Source organism: Phoenix dactylifera, chromosome 12, assembly GCF_009389715.1.
Source record: "Phoenix dactylifera cultivar Barhee BC4 chromosome 12, palm_55x_up_171113_PBpolish2nd_filt_p, whole genome shotgun sequence".
Classification (NCBI taxonomy): Eukaryota; Viridiplantae; Streptophyta; class Magnoliopsida; order Arecales; family Arecaceae; genus Phoenix; species Phoenix dactylifera.
Window position 1 is genome coordinate 6894236 of NC_052403.1, and position 24227 is coordinate 6918462.

General features: G+C 37.7%; 2 protein-coding genes across 5 annotated transcripts; both read left to right on the forward strand.

Moving 5' to 3' along the window:
• Positions 1-2792: 2792 nt before the first annotated feature.
• On the forward strand, positions 2793-5354 carry LOC103697884 (pentatricopeptide repeat-containing protein At4g11690). Its single transcript, XM_008779829.4, has one exon. The coding sequence runs from the start codon at positions 2928-2930 to the stop codon at positions 4401-4403; it is 1476 nt and encodes a 491-aa protein (XP_008778051.2). The 5' UTR covers positions 2793-2927; the 3' UTR covers positions 4404-5354.
• Positions 5355-7686: 2332 nt separating this feature from the next.
• Positions 7687-22752, forward strand: LOC103696888 (transcription factor MYB3R-3-like). 4 transcript variants are annotated; one of them, XR_602478.3, is made up of 10 exons: positions 7687-8005; positions 8158-8336; positions 12644-12695; positions 13368-13425; positions 14970-15064; positions 15165-15268; positions 16829-16957; positions 19481-20670; positions 22190-22261; positions 22348-22752. XR_602478.3 is itself a non-coding variant. In XM_008778613.3 (9 exons), the coding sequence occupies exons 2-8, from the start codon at positions 8191-8193 to the stop codon at positions 20655-20657; spliced, it is 1761 nt and encodes a 586-aa protein (XP_008776835.1). In that variant the 5' UTR covers positions 7688-8005; positions 8158-8190; the 3' UTR covers positions 20658-20670; positions 22348-22752. The 4 variants fall into 4 exon arrangements, 3 of the variants coding, with proteins under 3 accessions (XP_008776835.1, XP_026657017.1, XP_026657019.1); XM_008778613.3 differs by lacking the exon at positions 22190-22261 and having other exon boundaries at positions 7688-8005; XM_026801216.2 differs by lacking the exons at positions 7687-8005; positions 22190-22261 and having other exon boundaries at positions 14970-15072.
• The last annotated feature ends 1475 nt before the right edge of the window (positions 22753-24227 follow it).

A 24227-nucleotide genomic window follows, 5' to 3' on the forward strand; every position in this document is an offset into this window, starting at 1 on the left:
AGAAGCACCGAGTTCGGTTAATTCGACAACAAATACTCCAGCCACACAATCATGACTATCAATAAGAAGAATTTACTTTCCAAATGAAACAGTTATTTTGAACAAGAATCAAATGTTTAGTGGATGTTTCTCATATAAGTTGTTCTTTGCTGATTTCTCAGTCTTTCATAACCGTAATCATAATTGTTGAGCTTCATCCAAAAAAACCAACTAGCTGGGGTTCAGTTTTGTCAATCCTTGTTTGACAAAATAGTTACTAAGAATAATTCATTGTAAGACAGATGATGATGTTGGTTCTCGCAGTATTGTACAACAATGTTAATTACAAGGTCTTATGAACTGTAGACAAAAGTATTAGTGCTTCACATTCTCAACACTGCTTCATTTGAGCTCGTTTCATCAATGAGGCCTGCAAGTTCATTTTGTTCTAACCACCAAGATGAGGAAAGTGACCTGTGCCATGCTTATCAAGCTTTGCCTGGAGGTGGCACATTTGTCTCCAGGCACAGATCCAATTCAGTTACATAAACTCAGATTTCTTGCAACAATAAGACATCAAAAACGTCCAATTATTTTTGTCACCAGTAGTTACTTCTTTAACTGACAATTTATCACCAAAGAATCATCAGTCCGTGGGAACCTGAACATCTCGCCAGGCAACATCTTATGAAGCAAATGCTATTTGGACAGATTAGCATTCCAATCTTATATGAAGATAGGTGAGCAATGTAATAATTAAAGTTCATATTTACCCTGAGTTGCTTCAGAAGGATCACAACCAATCAAGGAAAGATATTATATTTTCTGCCTTCTTTTTCAGTTAATAAATCTTCTGCCTTCTTGTCTCCAATGCAAATAATGGACATGGTAGTCCTAAAATGTGTATTTGTTTTGGTGTTGTAGTTTGCTAAGAGGGTTGTCTTCTTGGCAGCTGCCTCCAAAAAAGAAAAGAATTCCACTTCTGGAGAGGCAATGGAAACTGAGAAGCTTCAAGATCACTCATACCCCTCCCTCACTTTGTAGCATGCGCTTTAATACACTTCCAAGGCAAGGGAGACTGCAGTACATTCAGCTTCTACTAAACTACCCTCCATCTCCAAAATCTTATTATTTGTTTAGATTTTAACCATAAGCTACCATCTGCCTTGCATTGCTAAGTAGTCACTTACCAAGCAACTGCACTTCCTTCTCCAACCACTCAAGTCTCCAAACCTCCTTAAATTTGTATTCTCCTTCACCAAACAACTTTTGCCTAGTTCACACTTGGAGAAAGTATTTTAGGAGATTCTTTATTCTAACAATCGTAAATGGATGGCTCCCAAGCGAAGACTACAAAGGGCCAACTATTGAAAATGATCCATTTTCTAGTGGGGCACGATGCCAAAAGCTGAGAAAAATCTGGGCAATCATGGTTGCTTCTCTTCCCCCTGGATATGTGGTCATTCTTTCATTAAATGCCATTTATCATGATTATGGTTATTCTTCACCTAAGGAGAAGTCACCTTACTCTATAAAATGTCATTTTTCAGTTTTTTACGTCTATTGGATCCCAAATCAAAATGAATATCCCAAATTTCTCAAGAAGATGCTTAAATGCAATTTTTTCAAATAATTTCATGTCCAGATGGGGAATTTGGACAAAAATATAGTCTAGAGCAAGAAATTGTGGTTCCTCATAGTATCAATGACGAGAGAGAGAGAGAGAGAGAGAGAGAGAGCGGGCGAGAAGAGAAAGACAGCGAGCGAGCGACAGAGAGAGAGAGAGAGAGAGAGATGAATGGAAAATCATTTCTGTAGCTTAAGAGATTGATTGTGATGAGCTGAAGACCTTTGTAAGCAGTTGCAAGTATTGATTCATCAATGAGGCACTAGCCCAACATACTTTTTTAATGGACCAACACAATGAATGATTTCTCTCAGCAAAGCACCATTATGCTCATAAGCACGAGCTCCTTAATTTCAGGAACCATGCAAATTTTCCACCACGTCCAGTTTGAAATATGATTCTATGCTTCTTAAACAACCCAAGTTCCACTGTCAAGGAACAATGTGAGAACTAAGGGAATACATTCTTGATCCTAGGCTCATTATTCCTACCATTTAGAAGTCACAGATTTATACACCTCTCCTTATTTACTTAAGATTACAGAAGAAGAGCATATGTCATGACGACACCATAATGTAATCCTAAGCAAGACAAATTTACATAGCAGAGCATTACCTTGTGAAGGATCAAGCTAATGTGCAACTTGCCCAGAAGCATAACATGAGATATGAGATGTATCAATTCAAATGCCATGTGCATACCATGCATGAAAAATGCATGTGATAAAACCCACACATATATCACAATGGTTGCTTTGATATATTGTTTTGTATGCATATATGCATGTAAATCCATATTCAGAAAACAACTTCAGAAGGAACCCGACAAAGGTACATGGCAAGAACTTCTATCAAAAAAGAAGTGTATGTATCCTTCTCTACTCCAACATGATTCCATTTTCAAAAAGCAAGAGAAAAAAAAAAGAAGAAGAAATCTGGTATTCAGCCTAGTGTAGTTATCAAGAAGGAAAAATCAGTCGATTTATGAAACTAATAAAACCCAACAACACTTTGAGACATTTTCTCAAACAGCTTAGCTTCGTCTCCAGAAAGCCCACAGTCAGATAAGAGGTGAAGAAGAACGGACTGAGACGTCGCCGGATCCGGTGGGTCCCACAGACTTGACCGCAGAACACGTGTCATATAATTATTGGACCAGGCACCCGTCCGCTGGTTCACTATAAGACGCACATCAATCGTAAAATTTGACGTCATGACTGTAGTATCAAATAAATTTTGATATTAATTTAAATTTTTCCTCCGGGTCTTTAACGGAAGAGTAAAAGCCGGGGGATCCCGCGGATTTCTTCCCGCGGTCGATCATGCCTCCAACCCACCACCCCTTCAATCTCATCCCGAGAATGGTGAAGACTCAACCCGACTCCACCGCTCTCATCTTCGACCTCCTCATCTCCACCTACGCCCGATCTCAAAATCCCGACCCCGCGGTCTTCTACCTCGGCCGCATGCTCCGTCTCGGCCTCAACCCCAAGACCCCCACCTTCAACAACCTCCTCCACCTCCTCCTCGCCTCCCGCCGCTTCCCGGAGGCCCGCGTCCTCTTCCAACAAGCCCGAGGTCGGCTCCAGTTGGACAGCCACAGCTTCGGCATCATGATCCGAGGCCTCTGCAATGCTGGACAGCTCGGCGAGGCTTCGGAGCTGCTAGCCCAGTTCGACGAGAATGGCGGGCCACCCAATGTGGTCTTGCATACTACTTTGATCGATGGATTCTGTAAAAATGGCGACTTGGACCAGGCAAAGAGGTTGTTTGCTAGAATGAGAGAGATTGGTTTGATTCCGAATGTGTTCACCTACACTACAATGATGAGCGGGCACTTCAGAAAGGGCCTTAGAAATGATGGGTTTCAGCTTTATGATGAGATGAAACGAGAAGGTATACCTCCCAATCTTTACACATATAATTCATTGATATCTGAACGCTGCAAAGATGGAAGCTTTAATCTTGCATTTAATCTGCTTGAGGAAATGCGTGAGAATGGAGTTTCATGTAATATCGTGACGTATAATGCATTAATTGGCGGGCTGTGTAAGCAGAAGAAACTGCGAGATGCTGCGAAGTTGTTCGGGAGAATTAGACGGGATGGATTGAGCCCGAGTTTGGTTACATTTAATATACTTATTGATGGGTATTGCAAAGCAGGGAAGATATCGAGTGCTTTGGATGTATTGGATCAGATGAAGGCACGCGGCTGTTCTCCGAGTATTGTTACTTATAATGTACTCATTGCTGGGTTTTCTCGGGCTGGAGATTTAGTGGGGGCCGCCAAGGCTTACAGAGAAATGAAGGAGAGGGGCTTAGCTCCTACTAAAGTAACTTATACTATTCTTGTCGATGCTTTTGCCAGAAGGAATGATATGGCGAGGGCATTTGAGATGTACCAGACCATGGAAAGAGCTGGCTTGGAGGTTGATGTTTACACCTACGGTGTTCTGATTCGGGGGCTGTGTTCGGAAGGTAATATGAAGGATGCATGGAAGTTGTTCAAGTTGATGAGGGAGAAGGCACTGAAGCCGAGCAACGTGATCTATGACATGATGATTTATGGTTATTGTAGGGAAGGCAGCACATACCGGGCTCTCAGGTTGCTTAGGGAAATGAGGGAGAATGGTTTGGTCCCTAATTTTGCTAGCTACAGCACAAGCATTCGTGTTCTGTGCAATGAGGGGAAGTGGCAGGAAGCTGAGGTCCTGCTTAATGAGATGCTGATATCTGGACATCAACCAAGTGAGTCCATCTATAAAGTACTGTCAGATGCCAAGCTGAATTGCCCATAAACACTTCATAAGGTTTCTGATGAACAAGCAAGGGCAATCCATGTGCAGCTCATAGATTGACAGGACAGGCAAAAGGGATTCAAGTGAAAGTTGGTTGCAACATTGGCAGCAATCAGTGTGAATGACCATCGATCGCAGCATTGTTAGGTATTAGGTTGCGAGCCTTTGCTAGAGAATGCAGAATCAAGCCTTGTTAACTGATTCAGGCTCTTTCCGGTCACATGCTTCAGAATGAAATCTGATGTCTACTTGCATGCAATTAATCCATTTTAAGATGGCCAATGATACTTAATTCTGTGAAAGAAATTTGGATGCCTTTCCATGGGATGGCTGTAGAAGAATACCCAGTCAAAGTTATGTAGAAGCTGCATTTTGACAGACAACGGTTCATCACAAGATGATAAAGGTTTCACACACATTTCTGGATTGCATACGTCCAATTGATTCAATCTCTTCTCATCATGCAATCTGCTGTCTGTTCGAATGTAATCAATCCATTTTAAGATAAAAAGTGATATATTAACTGTTGGAAGACAATATGGTTACCTTTATTCAGGAGCTGCATTTTGACAGCGGTGTATTGCAAAGATATCATATACATTAGTAAACTGCAGATGGTACCATATACAGGTCATGGAGAGAAGGATTGAAGTTGGTAAATTAAGTGAAGCAGAGGTACTCAAGCTCTGCTGGCTTTTGAATTCGATAATTTAGCTTGGTGGATCTGGAGGTCTGACAATGCCTGAACCAACCGGTGACTAATGGATGATGCTCGAGTCTTTCTAAATGCAGAATGCGACTTTAAAGAAGGTCGAAGAGGTAGCAAATAAACCAACTGTAGTGGTTTCAGTTGCTGTTGGAAACCATACTGCATCTTGAGAGATTTGCAGTCACTGTCTTGCTTGCTTCATGAAAAGCAAAATTTGATACCAAACTATTTGGTTTTTCATTCATAGGACTGGATACATGTCTCCTCATGAGCTCCAAAATGTTCGTTACAGAAGTTTTCCACACAATACCTTGTAATTACACAGGAGAAAAAACAACTAACAAGGTCATGTAGCTTCACTACAATTTCATCTACTATCACACTTTCTGGACACTTCATCTATGTTTGTAAAATTGCCCTATTAAATAAAATGAGTAGAAATGATGCAAAGTGACCGAGAGTATCACCTCCACAATGACTCATTGCCTCAAATTTCATCAGGATTATATAGAGAATAGGCCGACCAATGCTCTAGGTTATCTCATATCTGCTATTTTAGAGAAAGCTAAGTATCCTTAGGGCATGCAAATGTGGGACTGGCTTAGATGCAGGCCAAATGTTCGTCATTTCATCCCATTTGTGACATAATGTAATCCTAATTAATCAATCAGTTGTGTATCCTAAATTCCTAATTGGATCAAGATGAGGAAAAATTGTTGCCTATACTGCATGCACTACGTGGATCAATACTTCACAGTTTGCAAAATAATTGATGCTGATCTCTTTCATTTGGTAGATCACATTAAATCCGGCTTTTCAATTAAATTCCTTCATTTCCTTTTATCTAAACAATGGATACTCAAAAATGATTTAAAGGAAATAATAGATGGACATAAAATCGAGAAATAAAGTGCTAACAGAATGAAAAATAAGTCCTGTATATTTGTTTAGAGAATTGGAGATAACAGATTGTTCCATATTAAGAATATAATTGTCGAAGACGCAAAATATAGAAAGTCCAATTGTTCTTCCATTAACTGCAATTTTGAATCTTAAAAAATAATTTCTCCTTATTCTATTCTGTTTACTCTCTTATTTTAGCTTCTTTTTTTTCTTTTTTCATTTTCGAACTTTGTTCCTTTAACAACCAAAGAGCTCTCAAAGAAAATTCAATTTTCAAACTTAAAAAATTTAAACCATGGAAAAAGATGAATGCCTATTTTGAAGATCAAAAGTATCCAGACACAACCTTAATTAAAACGGAATTAGTTTGACAAATGTTAGTTGCCTATTAAATATTGAATCGTTATAGTTACTATATAATTTTTTTTGAATAATTTGATCAAACTACTTGATTGGTTTACATGACTGAATTACTTATTTTGGATCAAACTCGATTCAGCTTAGTTTTGAAACCGTTAATAAATTTATGACTTCATGCCAGCCAATAAATTGGATCACTATGATATCAAAGATTACAATGAATAACTTTGCATATCTTCGTCACAATCTCTTTTATTTTAGTACAACCATATTCATATAACAGCAAGAATAAAGATATGACGTCAGGTCTGGGCCGTCCAAATCCTAGACCCCAACCATATCCTCCAGCTAACGGCATGACACTAAACGGATCTGGGCCGTCCAAATCCCACCAAGCTCCTTCGATTAGTTTGCTGACTCCCCTTCCGGACGTATATCTAACGAGCCACATTTAATCTATCAACTCCGCCAATTACATCGCGACCATCAAAACCCCAGAGCCTCTCAATTATCTCCAGTTAGTGAAAACTTAAAGGGCTCGTTTGGTTCGCAGGAAAAGGAGGGGGGAAAGTGTGGTCAACGGGAAAGTAATGAAATGCCTCTTGTTTGGTTGGAGTTTTCAAAGGAGAGAGATGGGAAAGTTGTATTCCCATTGGAATATGATTCCCACATTTCATGGGAAAGTCTTTCCCATGAGAAACATGGGAAAGTTACTTTCCCATGAGGTGGAAATCACTTCTTTTTTATTTTTTCCCAAAAAGACCCTTCAGCATTAAAGAAGCATTAAAGAGGCATTAAAGACCTAATTTTTATTAAGGGCATAATAGGAATTATACATAACTTTCCTAGGAAAATGGATGGTTAACCAAACATAAGCACTTTGGAAATTTGTCACTTTCCCATGGTTAACCAAACATGCCAAAAGTATTCTAGGTATCCTCTTCCTAGGAATCTGATTCTCAGGACCTAGGAGGGAAAATACTTCCCGCGAACCAAACGAGCCCAAAAGGAAACTCTGACAAACCCCGATCCTTGAAAACGTTCCATTAAAACCCTGGCTCGGGATCCGATAGCCCACGTAAACCCGGGAGCGATCCGACGGCCCCCAGCCGCCCTTAGCCCTCGCCATAAAGGGAGAGGGCCGTTTGAGGTTCAAACTAGTCCGGCGACGGTAACGGGCGTCGTCACTGACCGTTACGCATTTTCCGGTTCGCTTTATCGATATCTCTGACGGCGCCGTCACTACGCCGTGACGCGGTCGCTTTCCATAGTCGTTTCTTTCCTCTAAATATTAGGCCTTTAATCTCCTCCCCCTTCTCTCCCTTTCTTTCAACGGGCGAGGTCTTTTTCTTTTTTTGAAAGGCTTCTCGGCCTGGCGAGAGCTTTCTTCGATTCGAGGGTTTCGAACCTCTCCGGCCCAACCCCCCCCGCGAGCTCTCCACGATCCCTGCTGCGCTCCCTCAGCCGAAGCTGCTCGATTCCTCGATCCTCCGTGGTTCTCTCGGCCTCTTCGGGAGGGATCTCAGTTCTTGAAGTCCCACCGACAGCGTAAATCGGTCCGCCACGGCCTCTTGATCCGTTCCCGCTACGATTCCTCCTTTTTCTTGGTCCGAAACCCTGGAAATCTGAGGTCTTGTTCCAGTTCCCATTCTTGCTGCTAATTCCTGGTGTTCTTGAATCGGGATTCGAACGTTGCAGTTCTTTCCGTTATATTGTTGTCTTTTCGTGTTGATGGGCTATTGAGAGTGATACTATGGTTCTTGGGGCGGTTTCTTGATTTAGGATGCGGAGTTGGGGAGGTGATCGGTGGAGGTGATGGCGGCTGTGAAGATAGAGCAGAGCTGTGTGGAGAACAAGCAATCAGCTGCCGCGTCGAGTTCGTCTATCTCCGAGGGAAGTTATGGGTTTTCTAGAATGTCCCCTGCTGGTTCCAGCCCGGCGACATCTTCGCCGTCACACAGGTAATGGTCGTTTGGTGAATTTAGCCGTGGACTTGATCTTTCTTGCTTCGATTTAGTGCTATACGTGTGTTCTTGATTAAGTTCATAATGTTCTCGTGTTTCTTGGATTCTTTATGAGTTTGGATTCAGAAAGCCGGAAATTTGAAGTGGTGATGTGGATGCTCAGCTGCCGTAGTCTGTAGGAAAGACTACCTAGTTCTTTGTTGATTGTTAGGGTTGATTTCTTACTTTGCCTGTAATTACTTTTATTGCTTACGCTTCCAGGTTGGACCAATGTTTCTGCAGATTTAGAAAGTTTTTATGTCAGAACTCAGGAGTGCAGTGTATATCAATAAATGTGCACACTTGCCACGAGCTGTGACTGACATGTGATGGAAGAGGATGTGCATGCCGTAGCACAAGAAAAAACGAGTGTCTTCAGTTAGCTAAAGGGCTTAAGATTATCAACAGGAAATAGCAAAAATTACTGCCGCACATATTCTATTTAATGTTGTAGACACCTGTGCATTTGCTACTTGCTGAAACATCTTCTGTACAGCACACTCTAAAGTAGACTTCCCACTTCATGCTATGACGACACCTGTTTTGAATATAAATGTGGATCTATCACCAAGCATAGCCTCCTAAAACATTGAATCCTGAAGGCACAGTTAGAATTTCAGATCATAAATAACATGCCAATCATATTCTATTGGGACTGTCTTGATAAAAGTGAAAGCTGTGGAAGTATCCATGAGTCTTCACCTTTTTGATATGATGATACAAGGCTGAAATTATCATTATTGGAGGAAAAAAGTTTAGTTTATTTGATGAGCAACTACCATATGTGAAAAATAAAGGAAGAGCAATGATCTAATCATAAACTTAGCAGTAGCTTAAAAAAAGTTGCACAATTTTAATTATTGACCGATCTAAGCATAAGTCTTGTGGGTGAAGTAGATAAGTTGCTTAAAATATCGCATTCTTCACTCTTTAATTCTCATCTATCCCACTATATCTTCTTTTCCATTTTTCTTTTTAACCCCTACTGCCATTTTTCCCTATCAGTGCTCCACTATCAGAAATCCTACCTAACTTTCAATATGCCTCCCTTTTTTGTGACTGAATTCTAGAAGCAATTCTTAAAATGTGTTCACTGCATTGTGCCCATACTTGACCATTTTACTTAATGTAGTTTTCTGATCTTATTTTAAACACAAATTTTCATGGTCTCTAGTTTACAATTAAACATGATGGTTCATAGATTCATCAATAACTTGGGCCACCCTTTTTCAACAAGGTAACCCATTTGAACCATTGCAACACCCAGCTCATGGTCGCAAGTTATGACATGTTAAGCTTTTCACATTTTGTTTTAGTATATACAATTATGGAACTTTTGTTAATGATAATCCAGTGTCTCATATATGTCACCAAATGCAACAGCTAGCTCATGCTTAACACGTCAGACTCCTCTTTGTCATGTCATAGTTATCCAAGCAAGTCAAAAAATGGTGAACTGTTTTCTCTGCAGTATTCTGAACCATAACAATCAAGTCCTCTATCATCATGATACATGTTAGCAGCCGTCATGTTAGATACAATTCAGTTTAAGATCGTCTCGTCGAACATCCTACATTCTGAGGTTTGCATACAACTCGTGTTTGTATTTATTAATGAAATCATTATTACCTTTTGGCAGTCAATCATGACCTATTTTTGCCAAATATGAATGTTGAACTGCAATTATTCTTGGTAGTCCGCTGCCATGTAGTTTGATTCAACTATCATGTATCTAATTTAGCTCCTTCATGCTTGACCTTGGCTTCCTTCAGAATTTAAAGAATGCTAGAATCTTGACATAATTTGAGACATTTGCATTATTGCATGGATAAAGTATTAGTGAGTCAATTATGAATCTTTTCTGAGATATCCAGAAGTTCTATTGCTAATAGAATTTCATATATTTCTGCAAGTCAAAAGTCCTGTAGTTATCAAATAAGTCACCATACGGGGAGGTTCTTGAGAAGATCAAAGGTTAAAGCTACTTTGAAATAGATACTGCTGCAAGTTTATGTAGAAAAATATCCACTTATTGGAAATTAAGTTCTTGAATTGAAATTTCTCTTTAGCTAGGTTGTTGTCTACCCTTTAGATTGTAAAGCAGTTCCAGGATAAGTAAGTGATTTTCGAATTTCTAATCATTTAATGGATAGAAATTGCTACCATTTCTTCAGAGTCCAATGTGTCCAAGCTTCAGAAAAATGTTCAACAGTTAGTTAAATTTCCTACTTTAACGGCCTTTATTTTAATTTCTGATACACATAATGAAGTAATTTTTTGGATTACTTGTGTTCTACTTTAATTTTCCAACCCTCTGTGTTAGATAAGCTTGCATGCTTCTGCTTTCAAAGTATACAATGCCTTCAAGATATTATTGCAAGACTAGTTATGGTTACCTTATTTACAGGAATGCTAAGAAGTAGCAATTTGAGTAAAACTTTGCATGAAACTCATCACAAAAAGAAAGAAGATCTCTTTTTATGGATTAAATTCTACTCATAACCCATTTCTCAAACTAAGACTTCCCCCAGAAAAGAATAACTGAAACTTTTTATAAAATTACAGAACTCAAATTCCAAATTCCAATGGAACCTTATATAGATGCCACTCAAACTATTTAATATCTTAATTCTAATGACTTAACTTCCCTAACCTAATTATTACATTAAGTGGGACTCTGTGGCATAAATTTTACTCAGGAATTAGATTCCAAAGCCTATAGACGGTTGATCTATATACTTAAATTCCTTAAATGAAAATCCTATTCCAGTTACACACATATTTAAAAGTGGAGGAGAATATTAAAACTTCTACCTGAAAATGGACTGCTACATGGAGAATGAAATGGATGGAAGATGATTTTTTTACACCATGTAGTCTACAAAGTCTCTCAACATGGTTGAAACTTGGATTCTTGTGGAGCTCCTTATATTGACACCTAGACTGCTTAATCCTTGGGACTTTCTTAGCTAAACCTGCAAATTTGACAGGACTTTTAACACTAATTCTGCCCAAACTAGAGCTCCTACTAACTAGAGGAATACATAAACAGACTGTATTCAAGAATTAACTTATGTGCTGAAACTAGCTGGTGACAGCGCACGTTTCCTTATATTAGATTGTTAGAAGATGGTCTTTCACAATCAGGATGTTGACACATATCACTCGGTTGTTTTATGACATCCCCCTCTCAAATTAGTGAATTGCCCTTTTTTCTCTCATTTTGCCATAGTACATGTTCAATTTCAAGTTTTCAACCCTTTAATTTTGCTCTAATTTCGCTTGCCTTTGATTCAATCTGCTAGTTCACGATTTTGCCAGATGTTTATCTGATTTGTTTTAATCGATTGTTACAAATCAGTGAGATTTCACCTGAATCCATCAAAGTTAATGTATTGCATCTATATAAACATATTATATAGGATTGGGTTGTATTAGATAGAGGGAGAGGGTATGAAAAGACTTTGTATTCACTATGAAAATCACTAGACCACAATTTCCAGTTAATTTTGTGCAAATGTCCTCTGATATCATAAATATGCATAAAATGCATCCAAAAGTTTGACAAGTGGAATATTTATGAAATGTTTCATCTATGATTAATGCTTAAAACCTACATTAACTTTTAGTTGCATGTGAAGCCAACATCAAGGGGATGGTTATTTCTCTAGCCATTAAATGCAATTAGAAAAACTGATTTCCAGTCTTTTTTGTATTAGAACCATGGCTCATAATTGTAGCTGCGACATGAGCATTGTGGTTACTGGAGGTTGAGCTCATTGCATGAAGTTATTCTGTCTCCTGGCAGAGGAGTCCTTTACTCTCTCAATTGAGCTGCGCAATCACTCCTAGCCTTTGTCAAAGAAGCTTTCAAGTGAAAAAACTTCGGGTATGAAATAAAACATGATTTTTTCTAAGGGTGGAATGCAAAATAAAGGTAATATTATAGGTTATCATCTTTTTATGAGGGATGTTATAGATAGAACAGTGAATAAGTAGATAGTTTTATTACCAATTGATTGATGCATATTTTTTTCCTTGTAGTAAAAGTACTACTTTCATGCATCTTTTGAACTTTAAGTGATCAGCTAGACTCGTTTTTGGATGTGTTTGCCTGCTTCTGATGATTATTTTTATCTTTGTTCTAATGATCATTGATTCATAATCATTTTCTGCTTTATGACACAAGAATTAAATTTCCAGTAGCAATATGGATTTTGTTACTAATTTTTCTTTTGTTGCTATTTATCTACTTTTAACTCTAGGAGGACTAGTGGCCCAATAAGGCGAGCTAAGGGTGGTTGGACACCCCAAGAGGTGAGAACTTTTATTGCAGTTCTTTCTTTCTTTTATATCTATATATCACACAACAATTATAAGCTGTCCAAGATATTGATGCTGACTTTGGAGAAGGTTTGATTGAGTTTTTATATCTTTTTCTTCTTAGTTCCACATTTACGCTTCATGACCATCAGATTATGGAGTTTTCTTTCAAATAATCTTTATTACGTGATAAGGAATTTTTTCAAAAAAAAAATAGAAAACTGAGGGGGCTACCCATCACCCAGCGGCCCAGGTGTAGCTAGGATTCGAGTCTAGGTCATTGGATACCACGGCCCAAGAACTTCACCCATGGAATAGTTGACACCTAATATGCAATAAGGAAGATTACTTATTACAAACATTATTTTTAAAAATATGTAGATACATGTGAACCTAAAAGTTGCCTCTCTGTGTATCGTGTCTTTTGAATTAGTAGAATAATTGTGGTTTCATGTTAGATATCTATATCTTAAAATTGAGTGCATTACTTTTGTCTGGCCATCTTCTGTCTCAATTTATGTCCCATGGATTAGACTTCCTGGATTTGAAGATTGTTTTGGCCATGGTACCTATGAATTTTAACTACTTGGATGTTTGATTGAAATATTTTTCTATAATTCTCATGATTACATATTATCAATTGTGCTAACCTCTAACATGCCACAGGACGAGACATTAAGGAAAGCAGTTGAAGCTTACAAGGGAAGATGTTGGAAGAAAATAGGTTTCCACCTATCTGTTCTCTCGTTCATACTTTTTGTTTATGACCTCATAGAAACCAATCTAAACACCAATATTACATTTATTTGTCCTAGTATGTTGTCTTAGTAAGTTTGTGCAATTATATATAATTTGACAGAGGTGATTTTGGTTATGCCTTTTATTTTAAAGGAAGCAGAAAACGGGACGGGACTTTTGCATTTTAACTTAAACTAAAGAAGAGAAAGGATTTATATAGGAAGGTCTATGTAAAAATAGAGAAAGGTCTATATAAAAATACAGATTATAAAGCTGTATACTTATATAGGACTAAGAAATTCCAAAAATATATTTCAGCTAGCCTTTTTGGGTGAGGTCCTGGGGGTTACAATTTTTGTATCGTACCGACACACAGCATGGTATAGCTTACTGGTCATCTAATTGATATGCCATATTCTTTTTTTATTATTTTTTATTTTTTGTTTTCAATTACTATTTTAATTATTGTGGTTGTTTAATTTAGGATCTTGACATTGTTGTGATGTCTTTTTTGTCACCAAATGGGCATGAAGTATAATTAATATATCAAATAGATTTAAAGTACAAAATATGTACAAACATCTAAAATTTTGTGGAGTGCCTGTCCCTTGTAGATATTGGGATCGCGGTCATAGTCCAAGTCTAGGTTAACTCCAACTTTCCAAATAAGCTGTCCTGTATCTTTGCATCTTATAACCTGTGCCTGCTAGATAGCCACCATGATATTGGTTCTCTGTCTGATATTGGATTGGCCATCAAAGGTTGCGGCATTGAAATCCAGCTAATAAGTTGCCGGAGGCTGTGGAGGGTAGTGGCCACTTGCTATGATACCTTGGATAAAGGATATCTATGCGGATCATACATTGACTGTGTGGAATACGATTTGGTGTATGACTTGGATCCAGATACATCCAGAAATCCTAATCCACACGCAAGGACATTTGCAGCAGCAATGTTGTCTCGAATGACCTTGAGGAGCCATCTTTTCTATGCAATTGTATTTTTATGGACTCTACTAGGTCGTGCAACGTGGTCTCTATTCTGTGTGGCATGATTGAACTAGGACTCATTGGTGTATCAAAGATCCTAGGATTGTGAGTTATATGTAGCTATGCCATGTCCACCACTACCTCCGTGGCCACTAGATACATCGTTGCTCGAACTATCATCATCATCTTTGGCATCACAAAATGATCTGGGCAACTGGTCATCTGAGGGCGCGCTATTTTCTGACTTAGAGCAGGCTCTTCATCCACTCTCTCCAATAGAACTGTAGTTTCTTTTCTATTTTCCAAACCTAAGAATTTACCTTCTTTTCTCGGATCCTCTTGCCCATCTGGTTATTAGCTAAAAATATTTGAATAAAGTGGCATGATTAGTCATTAAAAATCTGAGGAGCTTTATCTGACTGTAAAGATATAATATTTTTTTAGTATTTGAAACCAACTTCTTGATATTTTAACTTTTTTCTAATGAAATTTTTTTGAGAATTTGGTTTGATTTTCTTATTGTTTGTATGTGCCTGTGCAGCTGAGTTTTTTCCTGATAGAACAGAAGTTCAATGTCTGCATCGGTGGCAAAAGGTTCTCAATCCTGAACTAATCAAAGGTCCATGGACTCTGGAGGTTTGATGGTGACCTACTACCCAGTTCAGTCACAGTTTTAGCAAATCAATACTGCAAAATAAATCATTTTTTTCTTTCCCATTGCTCCTTTGCTTTGCAGGAAGATGAAAAAATTATTAATCTTGTACAGAAGTATGGGCCAACAAAATGGTCTGTTATAGCAAAATCTCTGCCTGGCCGCATTGGAAAACAATGTCGGGAGAGGTACTTTCTGAATATGCAGTTTTAGTAATAGTTAACAAACCACTCTTAATATTAGCTCTGTAAATGTTTCCTTGAGACAGTCCATTTACTGTTCCCTGCTGGCAAGCTCTATCATGCAATGTGCAGAGTAACTATAACCAGGCTTTAGGAAAGATAGTGGAATGAATCCCATAAATGTTACAGTTTACTGGGTATTACAATCACTGGACAAATAGTTGCAAATTGCTGGCGGGTTCCAACACTTTGACCGATAGGAGGTTCATATATTTATTTTTGAGAAGAAGATCTCAATACTATCCATCTCCTTATCAAAATAATCAGGAGGGAGGGCCTACAAAGGGAACCTAATTAAATGATCATGTATTGTTTATGTCAAACTTTTTGTTTTTATCTAACTCCTTGTTTAATATGTTTTTCCATTTGCCACTATAATTTTTTTTTAAGATTTTGTGTTTCCTCCGTGAGGTAAATGAAACTGCAAGATATGTTTATTCTTGTGCTGATTTTTGGCTGTGATTTTAGATGGTAATCAATGTTAACTAGAAATTTTTGCACATATTATTATATTGTCAATAATAGAGAAGAATAAGGAATTCCTCAAATGGGTAGCTTAAGGCCTTACAGAATGGTCTAAGACTAGAAGCTTATAGATCAACTATCTACAAGATTACATATTATAGTGTGAATTTGGGATGTCCACAAGGCAGTGTTGTGGTAAGAGATGCTTGTGGGCTGTATCCTTATTTTAAGTGTGAGACCTTATAGGAACACTGGTAGACTTGGTTTGCTATAATGCCCTTGTATTTGATTTCAGGCAAGGTGACTAACTCATGATAAGTTATGAGTTCACTTAGATAAAATTTGCATCTTTTGAAGAGTAGGCTCCAGTCCAAGGTCCGCTGTACCGGTCCGGACCGGTACCGTACCGGTCCGGACCACTTTCTTTCCCATCAAAAAAAAAAAAAAAACCACAGCGAGGCGCTGTGGTTCCCCCCCCCCCCCAAAAAAAAACACCGTACCGGTGCGAACCGGCCGGTTCGCACCGGTACGAGGCCGGTACGAAGTGGTACCGGCCGGTACCAGCCGGTACGGTCTCCGTACCGGCCGGTTCACAGAAGAAAACTGGAAATACCGGTTTTCATCTGTGTCCGGTACCGGTCAGGGACCGGACCGGTATGTACCGGCCCGTACCGGCCGGTACGGGCCGGTACGGCATTCCTTGGGCTCCACCTTTTTCCTTTGTTTTCATTATTATTATTTGATGTCTGAACTGTTAAGGAGCATACTTTAAGGGCTTATCACCTCCTGGTAACGAGTTCTAGAAATTTGTTTGCATTACTCTGCAAGTATCTTCTCTTTATTTTCAAAATGAGGGAAACATTGACTTTTAATTGCCCATTTTCTTTTGGAAATGAGAGCCCAGATCTTTAGGTCCTTAAAATAATTGATATAAAAAATTAAGTTCCTTACAGTTGTAAATTGCTCCAATTGGCATCATAAGATTATCTGTCTTTATCATGTTCAGTTTGCTAATTCATTGGGTCTTTAACATTTTATTAGGTGGCATAATCATCTGAATCCTTTGATAAAAAAAGATGCTTGGACAGTAGAGGAGGAGCTCACTCTTATGAATGCTCACCGCATACATGGAAATAAATGGGCAGAAATTGCAAAACTTTTATCTGGAAGGTATTGATTCTCTTGGAATATCATCCTTTGGATGATTTTTCTATCCGGATAATTTTTTCCCTTAAAGTAACAGAGTCTTCATGTGCTGTTTAGTTTGCTTCTTTAACTCTTAGTCATGACTGAACATCTTTTGAAAACATGTGCCCCATTATTTTAGAAGCTTTATACTTGAAACACAAAGATGCACATACATGCAAGAGCGCATATGCATATAAATTCATTTAAAAATAAGGAGAGAGGTTGGTAAACAAACAGATCTTCTGACAACTTTGTTAAGATGACAGTACTTCCCAAATGTCTAAACAAACAGTCCTGACTACTACATTAAGATGATGGTACTCCCTGCATGCTACTAGTGTCATCATGCTTGTTTGAATTATATATCTTTGCTGCTCCTTGAAGGTTCAAAACCAACATTGAATACTCTTATTTTATGATTGGAATAGCACTGTTAGCAAAATCAAAAATCAAAATGAAGGAAGAGGCTTGTCACTTTACCATGGACCTTGTTCACTTTTTTATTGAAGTTTTTTCTAGCAATGCCTCCCAAAATTTCAGCTCATAAAAAGACTTGGATTTTATGTGAATAAGAGGATAAAAAACATATTTCTTCCAACAAGAAGGTTTTTTTTTTTTTTGGCAAACAGAGAAAGCAATAGAAAGATTCAACTAAGAAGATGCCATTGGACTTCCATCTTATACATGTGTAATATTCAATTTCTGTCCTCCACTATTTTGGAAATCATGGATAACAAAGGGCAAGCTTTATTAGTTTCCTTATATTGAAGGCTTCCAAACACATGATCGCATATTCCCCACATTCTTGTTCACATGCGTAATTCCTCATAAAAGCTTCAAAGACTTGCACCAACTGAAGTCCTAGAAGATGGAATTAGTCTCTCCTTATGACCACCTATTTTTTATTATTTCTGATGTTGTCACCTTTCCCCTGAGAAACCTAACCCCACCTTATAACAAGTCAACCCCTTCCCTAATGAAGGCCCTCCTTCATGCAATTCTCATCATGGTCAACCTAAAAATGTACTTATAAATGGAACTACACATCCAGCTCCTAGATTACTCCTCTCCATGTTTCTTGTCCAGGCAAGTAGATGAAGTTATTTTTAGTGACTTCACATCCTCTGCCCCTACAAATTATTGTGTTGCAATCAAAATAATTAGGAAAATTAGAGCTCTACAGGTTATACATATCATGTACAGGAGGTTTGGCATAACTGCTTGACTAGGATGTTTCTGTCCCATTAATTTCTTAACGGCCCTTTCTGTGACATGATTTGGTTCATGCTTTGAAGTCCATCCGACCTCATAGGCTTCCATGATGCTCAAAATGAAAGCTACTTTTGAATTTCCTTGATAATAAACCTCCCCTTTCATCCCCATCCATAGAACTAACCACAATACCTTGACTGTATGCCCTGAATTCACTCAAAGAAAGCAAAAACACTGTTACTAAAATTTACCAACTTTTCATGATTATCTTCACACAATAGATAAATCTACAAATCAGAGTAGCTAATCAGGGTGGTTTTTTCATACACCATAATGCCTCGATAAGCAGTCTGTCCTTCTCGATCACCTATGAGGGAATTTCACAACTAAAAATCTTTTCAACTAAACCTACAAGGGAATTTTACAAAAAATTAACATATCAATTGAGTGAAGTAGGTGGATTTGTCTTTCATTTGGGTTGATGTGGAAATTAGCATATGCAACTTTTATTATTTATTTTTTTTTAAATTTTGAGTGGATATAATACCTCTCCACGTGGATAAACATTGTCAGTTCCTTTGTTTCAATTTGGTTTGTGGTCACCAAACTTCCCTTAGATTTGCGGAGCTCTCAAGTTCTTTTATGCTTGATCTATTATTTGCAATAAACCTTGTTTGCATTTATTGATATATGTGTAACTGAAATGGGAGCTAGATCGACTTTTTCACTGTAGCATGTATTTTATTAACTGCTCGGTATAACTATCAGAGAATTCATTGTAGTATTATACTACCATTAAGAGGAATGAAAAGAACGAATTTCTTCATGTTGAAATGTGATAGAGATTTGTTTGTTCTCAAGGATTCTCTTTGTTTGATATTTGAAGTTTAAATAGTTATGTTTTTTCATTGGAGTATCAAATTTTCGCCAGATGCTTAGGATTGCTGTTTATGTTCCACCAGTTTGATGCAAGACTTGTTCATACCATATTTTTCTTTGGTAACCATTTGTTTGAATTTTATTATTGCCGGGGTACTCTGTCCATGTCATTCTGGCTTCTCTTTCCCTGCTTCCTTCTGCTTCTTAAATTTGAAGTTGTATAATCCTATAGAATGTGATCACGATTTTATAGAAAGTTAACTGCTCATCTTTGCTGGATGGTTTGAGGCTGTCTCAGTTGTTCACAATAATGTTATTATTTTGTGCATCACCTGGATGTTTATGGCTAGCACTTATCCATTGGTGTTTATCTGATCTATGCTTTTTTCCTTTTCTTTTTCTTTGTGTGTGTAGGACTGATAACTCAATAAAGAACCACTGGAATAGTTCATTAAAGAAAAAGTTAGATTTCTACTTGGCAACTGGTAAACTTCCACCAGTTCCAAAACCTGGTGAGCATAGTGGTTCGAAAGATATAGGGAACCCAACTAGTGGACATTTGAATAAAGGGTCAGATACAAGTACCAAAGCTTTATCAGAAATTGCTGGTTCCACACATTCTCTCCTGCCTTCTGAATCATGTAAGTTGGAAGAGCATGGGGAGTGGTTGGGGCCCTCAACCATACAAATTTCTTCTTCAGAAACTTTTACAGGTGTGCCAATAAGAGAACTTAATAGTTCTGCTGTTGCATGCCAAGCACAGGCCATGCAAGTGGATAATATCTCCAATGGATCTGATCCAGGAGAAAGGTTCTGGAATGATAGCAACACTGGCGAAAGTGATAAAGATAACAAGATACCTGGGATAACTCTGCCCTCTGAACTTTCCTCTACATTTGGTTCTCTCTGTTATGAGCCACCTCAGTTAGAAGATCTTGATGTTTCTGTAGATTCTACTCTTTTAAACACACATGATGTTAATCAGCAGTCATACAGCTTAGGGATGGTTACATCCCCTCCTGACTATTTCACCCCACCCTTTGTGAGTGGAAAGAGTTCAAGCCAGCATAGTGCTGAATCCATATTAAAGAATGCAGCTAGGAGCTTCCCTAATACTCCCTCTATTTTACGAAGAAGAAAAAGGGAAGCAAATACACATCTTCCACCTGATAGAACTGTGCAAACAGATCAGATAAGAATCCAGGACAGCTCTTGTACTCCTATAGAAGGAAAATCTGGAATTGACCAACAGCCCTCCAAGTTTTCGAATTTGTTGTGTACAAGTCCATGTGATGATGGTAGAATTGTGCCATATAATGGTAAGACCTTCAATGTTTCTCCTCCATATCGGTTGAGGTCCAAAAGAACGTCAATTATCAAATCTGTGGAGAAGAAGCTTGATTTTACATCAAGGGAGGACAATATTGATGGTAATGCGAAATCTCTGAGCTTGGCTATCAATAGCAGTTCTCATAGTGCCGATTGCAACTGCAACCTTCCAAGCATGCAGGGGAGGAAACTGAGTGAATGTCCAGTCGGATTGGAAATCTTGGCCAATGACTCAACCCTCATACAACCAAGTTTGGCATGACCTAAGCACAAACGTAAGTATGAACTTTGATTAAATTAATGAATGCATATTAGTTGGTATACTCTGTTATCTGTGGACATCCTAAAATGCATTATACAGTTAGTTTCCCTTTTAATATTTTTTTTTTTAAAAAAAATCCCATCTCATTTGTGAGCAAATCAGTCCCTTTCGATGCCCAAATTCTTAATTCAGCTTTACAAGCTTGGTAACTTGTGTTGTAGTCATTTCATAATTTCATAGGCATAGACTATATTCTAATTTCACTTTAATTATTTGAATCCATATTAGGTTAGTCTCAATACTAATACCTTATTAAATCATTCCATGGAAGTTGTTATTTATAAACATTTAAGGAATATTGTTATATACGTACGTATGTTTGTGTATGTATGCAAGTACGGAGGCCTGCATGGATGCATGCATGTTGAATCTATTTGAGTTCAGCTTTTAGGAAAGAATTTGGTGCATCCGGAGTACAAAAAAAACTAAGTGCCTGTTTGGATAATTGAGCTGAAAATTCTATATGATTTACAGGTTGGGCTAGTACAACCAGCAAGATCATAGGATTATAGGCTGGGCTAGGGGCATATTTGTAAATCCCTAGGAATAGCTTTGGAGACATGGGTTGGCCTGAATCCCATGTCTCCAAAGCTATTCCTGGGGATTTACGAATATGGGCCCAACATAGCCTGTAGTCTTATGATCTTGCTGGTTGTACTAGCCCAACCCGCAAATCCTATAGAATTTTCAGCCCAATCATCTCAATCATCCAAATAGGCCCTAAATGTATATTCATATTCTGCCAATTTGCTAACCTTGATAACTGGCACAAAGCTTTTAGCTGTAATAATAATTACGTACTTAGCCAATTTTAAGTTGACATCATAGTTTGTTGTATTGGACCTTACCACCCAATATAGGGCATACCATATTGTATTGGTGGGGTACCAAGATTGGGTATGCCCTGTACTAAGTATCAATACTGAGCTATGCACCCTACGGACGCTCGGTATGGGGTATACCAGTTGGATACAGATACAAATGCAACTAAGACTGCAAACCTTGCTTGAGATATCTAAGAAGCTTATAACTTTATAATAAATTCTCTTGTATTACATAAATTGCATGTGTTTTTTGCAACTATGTTTCTGTATGATAATTAACTCATCAGATATGTGTTTGTTATAGTGGTGTAAGTGATGGGTGAGACAGATACCACTTAATTGTGTTTCATTGTTGACCAAAGGCTGCTTGAAATCTGCAAAGTTTAACTTGAATATGTGAAAGCTTATAAGATTCTTTTTGCATATATTACATGCATGTAATCATGTATCAGGGTGGTGAATGGGGACAGACGCATCTCTTCATTGATATGGCTTTTTAAATAACAGTTTAACACATGGCAGGCATTTACTTGTTAATGGCTTTAATGTTTGCTGAGTTGGGTTTCAAAACATCCAACCACATGATTAGCAGGATACCACAATCTATTCAAATGTTGATTTGTGTATCTCAAAATTTTCCTATTGCAGGCTCAACGTCCTTTTAGTTCCCTCCTGATTATCACTTTTTGCTACTAGCTCTCCGGCAACTCTGGATTTGAAGTTTGGAGTCCTATTTGCTTCTGTTCTATGACCATATTGTGGTTATGAATTGACTGTTGATTATATTCTGTTGTCTGTTGATGTAGGTTTCTAGTTCTGCATTGATCCAGAAGGACTGAAGACTTGAGATGTCTTCATCACCGCAAACATAGCTCCAAACTAGAAATTTTGAGAAGTCCTGTTGCCCAAGGACACTTTGGACAAAACCAGTCTCTGCATCATACACCGAGGAGTGAGAAAACCAAGAAAGCTTGCACGTTCCATGTTGACTGTATGGATGATAGCTCTCATGTTGCATGTAATTTTTTAGTACAGAACCGGTATCCAGATAAAGTCAAGATGGTTTGGATGTTAGAAAAGGCATCACTTGTAGATAAACATTCTCAAAGGATAAGTTGCTTTAGAAACCTGTAGTTGAATAAGAGCTTCAGCTAGAAGAATTATGTACCTCAACTTGAAATGCCAAGAATCAGCTCTATATTTCACTATTACCATTGTTGTTAATGATCGGCAAAATGAGATGCAAAGAAAAATTCTGTAGGCACTTCTAATTTCTGCACCGACTGTAATAGTAATAAGCTCAGCTTGTTTTAAGAATTGTATCATTATAATGGCCGGTGAAGTTTAGATTTTTGTGGAAGACGAACAGTGCGGCTGATTGGGTGGCTTTTTTTGGGAGGGTTCTTTTGGGAGAACCAAGTAGGTGTTTTTTATTCTCATCAACAGCTTTTTTGTTTTTTCTAATTTTGTTTGCTACGGTCATACATGCGTGAGGCACTGTTGTATCAAAATAAAAATGTCTAGATTCCTTTAGCTTTCAGATATTCTGAAAGGTAAAAAATACTAAAATAACAAAAGTTATCAACATAAAATTATAAATACAAGCAAATCAAAGAGGCATAAGAGTAGGAGCATGCTAGGAATGACAACTTTTTGCAGTAAAAAAAAAAGAAGAAATAAAATGTGAAGGAGAAAAAGAAAATGAAATTTTGGAACCAAGGTTTCCATGGAAAGAAGGAAATATGCCTCGAGGCTCAACATGCAGCAAAGCTTCAAGGTTTAACTGTTTAGATCGGAAGGAAGAGCAAACATCTTTTCGTAATTCAATTTTCCAATCAAAACATCTTGATCCATTTATGATGTCATATAGGAAAATAAAGTCTGAGTCATTGATCAAAATGCGTATACCTGTAGTCCATATTTTTAAATTTTAATTACCTAGGCTATTTTTAGGGATCCAAACAACCTATGAATGCTTAATTCAGGCAATTGGAAGGTAATCACTTAAAAAATTGGACAACTTTGATGAGAATAAACAGCCTCCTTACTTTTCACAAGGGAATAATTCAATAGGATTTACATGGTTTTTTGAGAATAAATATGATTTACATGGTTCAGAAAATATTCCATGCATAAGTCTAACTATTGAATTCTAAAAGCATATAAGAAACACAACTTTTCTACATCTAACCCTTCAACCTAGCCATATCATCCATCTTTTACCAATACTTTGACTAATAGAATTTAGCTATCTAGCATTTCATAACAACCCTTAGATTTATATCCCTGATTAAATCCTGACATTTAAAAAACTCATCTCTATAAATATCCCCTATTCTTTCCAAAATCCAAGATTGAAAATAGTGACAAACCATCAAGTATAGGAGAGATTCTATCATAATTTCTACTTGAAATACCATCCTTCGTCCTCAAACCATGCTTTCTTCTACTTCCATCCAGTCTCCAAAATCCTACCTCTCATTCTTGCTTAATCTCTTGCAATCAAGAATAGAGTATCAACAAGGGTATTGGGCACTACATCTCTCTCCTCTTCCTCTCTCCTTTTCTTTTTTCCTTGCGTTCTTCATTTCATCTTGCATAAAGCCATCGTCTAGAGATAGAAGTCTTATTTCATCTTGCATAATTTGGTTAATCATGACTGGCTTTTCTTTTCTGCTTGTTGTGA

What these genes read in the sequence shown, in the direction of transcription:
- LOC103697884 (XM_008779829.4), top strand. Translation starts at nt 2,928, where the DNA reads ATGCCTCCAACCCACCACCCCTTCAATCTCATCCCGAGAATGGTGAAG.
- LOC103696888 (XM_008778613.3), top strand. Translation starts at nt 8,191, where the DNA reads ATGGCGGCTGTGAAGATAGAGCAGAGCTGTGTGGAGAACAAGCAATCA. An exon ending in AAGGTCCATGGACTCTGGAG is followed by an intron (nt 15,065 to 15,164) that starts GTTTGATGGTGA and finishes TTTGCTTTGCAG; the next exon opens with GAAGATGAAAAAATTATTAA. An exon ending in GGAAAACAATGTCGGGAGAG is followed by an intron (nt 15,269 to 16,828) that starts GTACTTTCTGAA and finishes ACATTTTATTAG; the next exon opens with GTGGCATAATCATCTGAATC.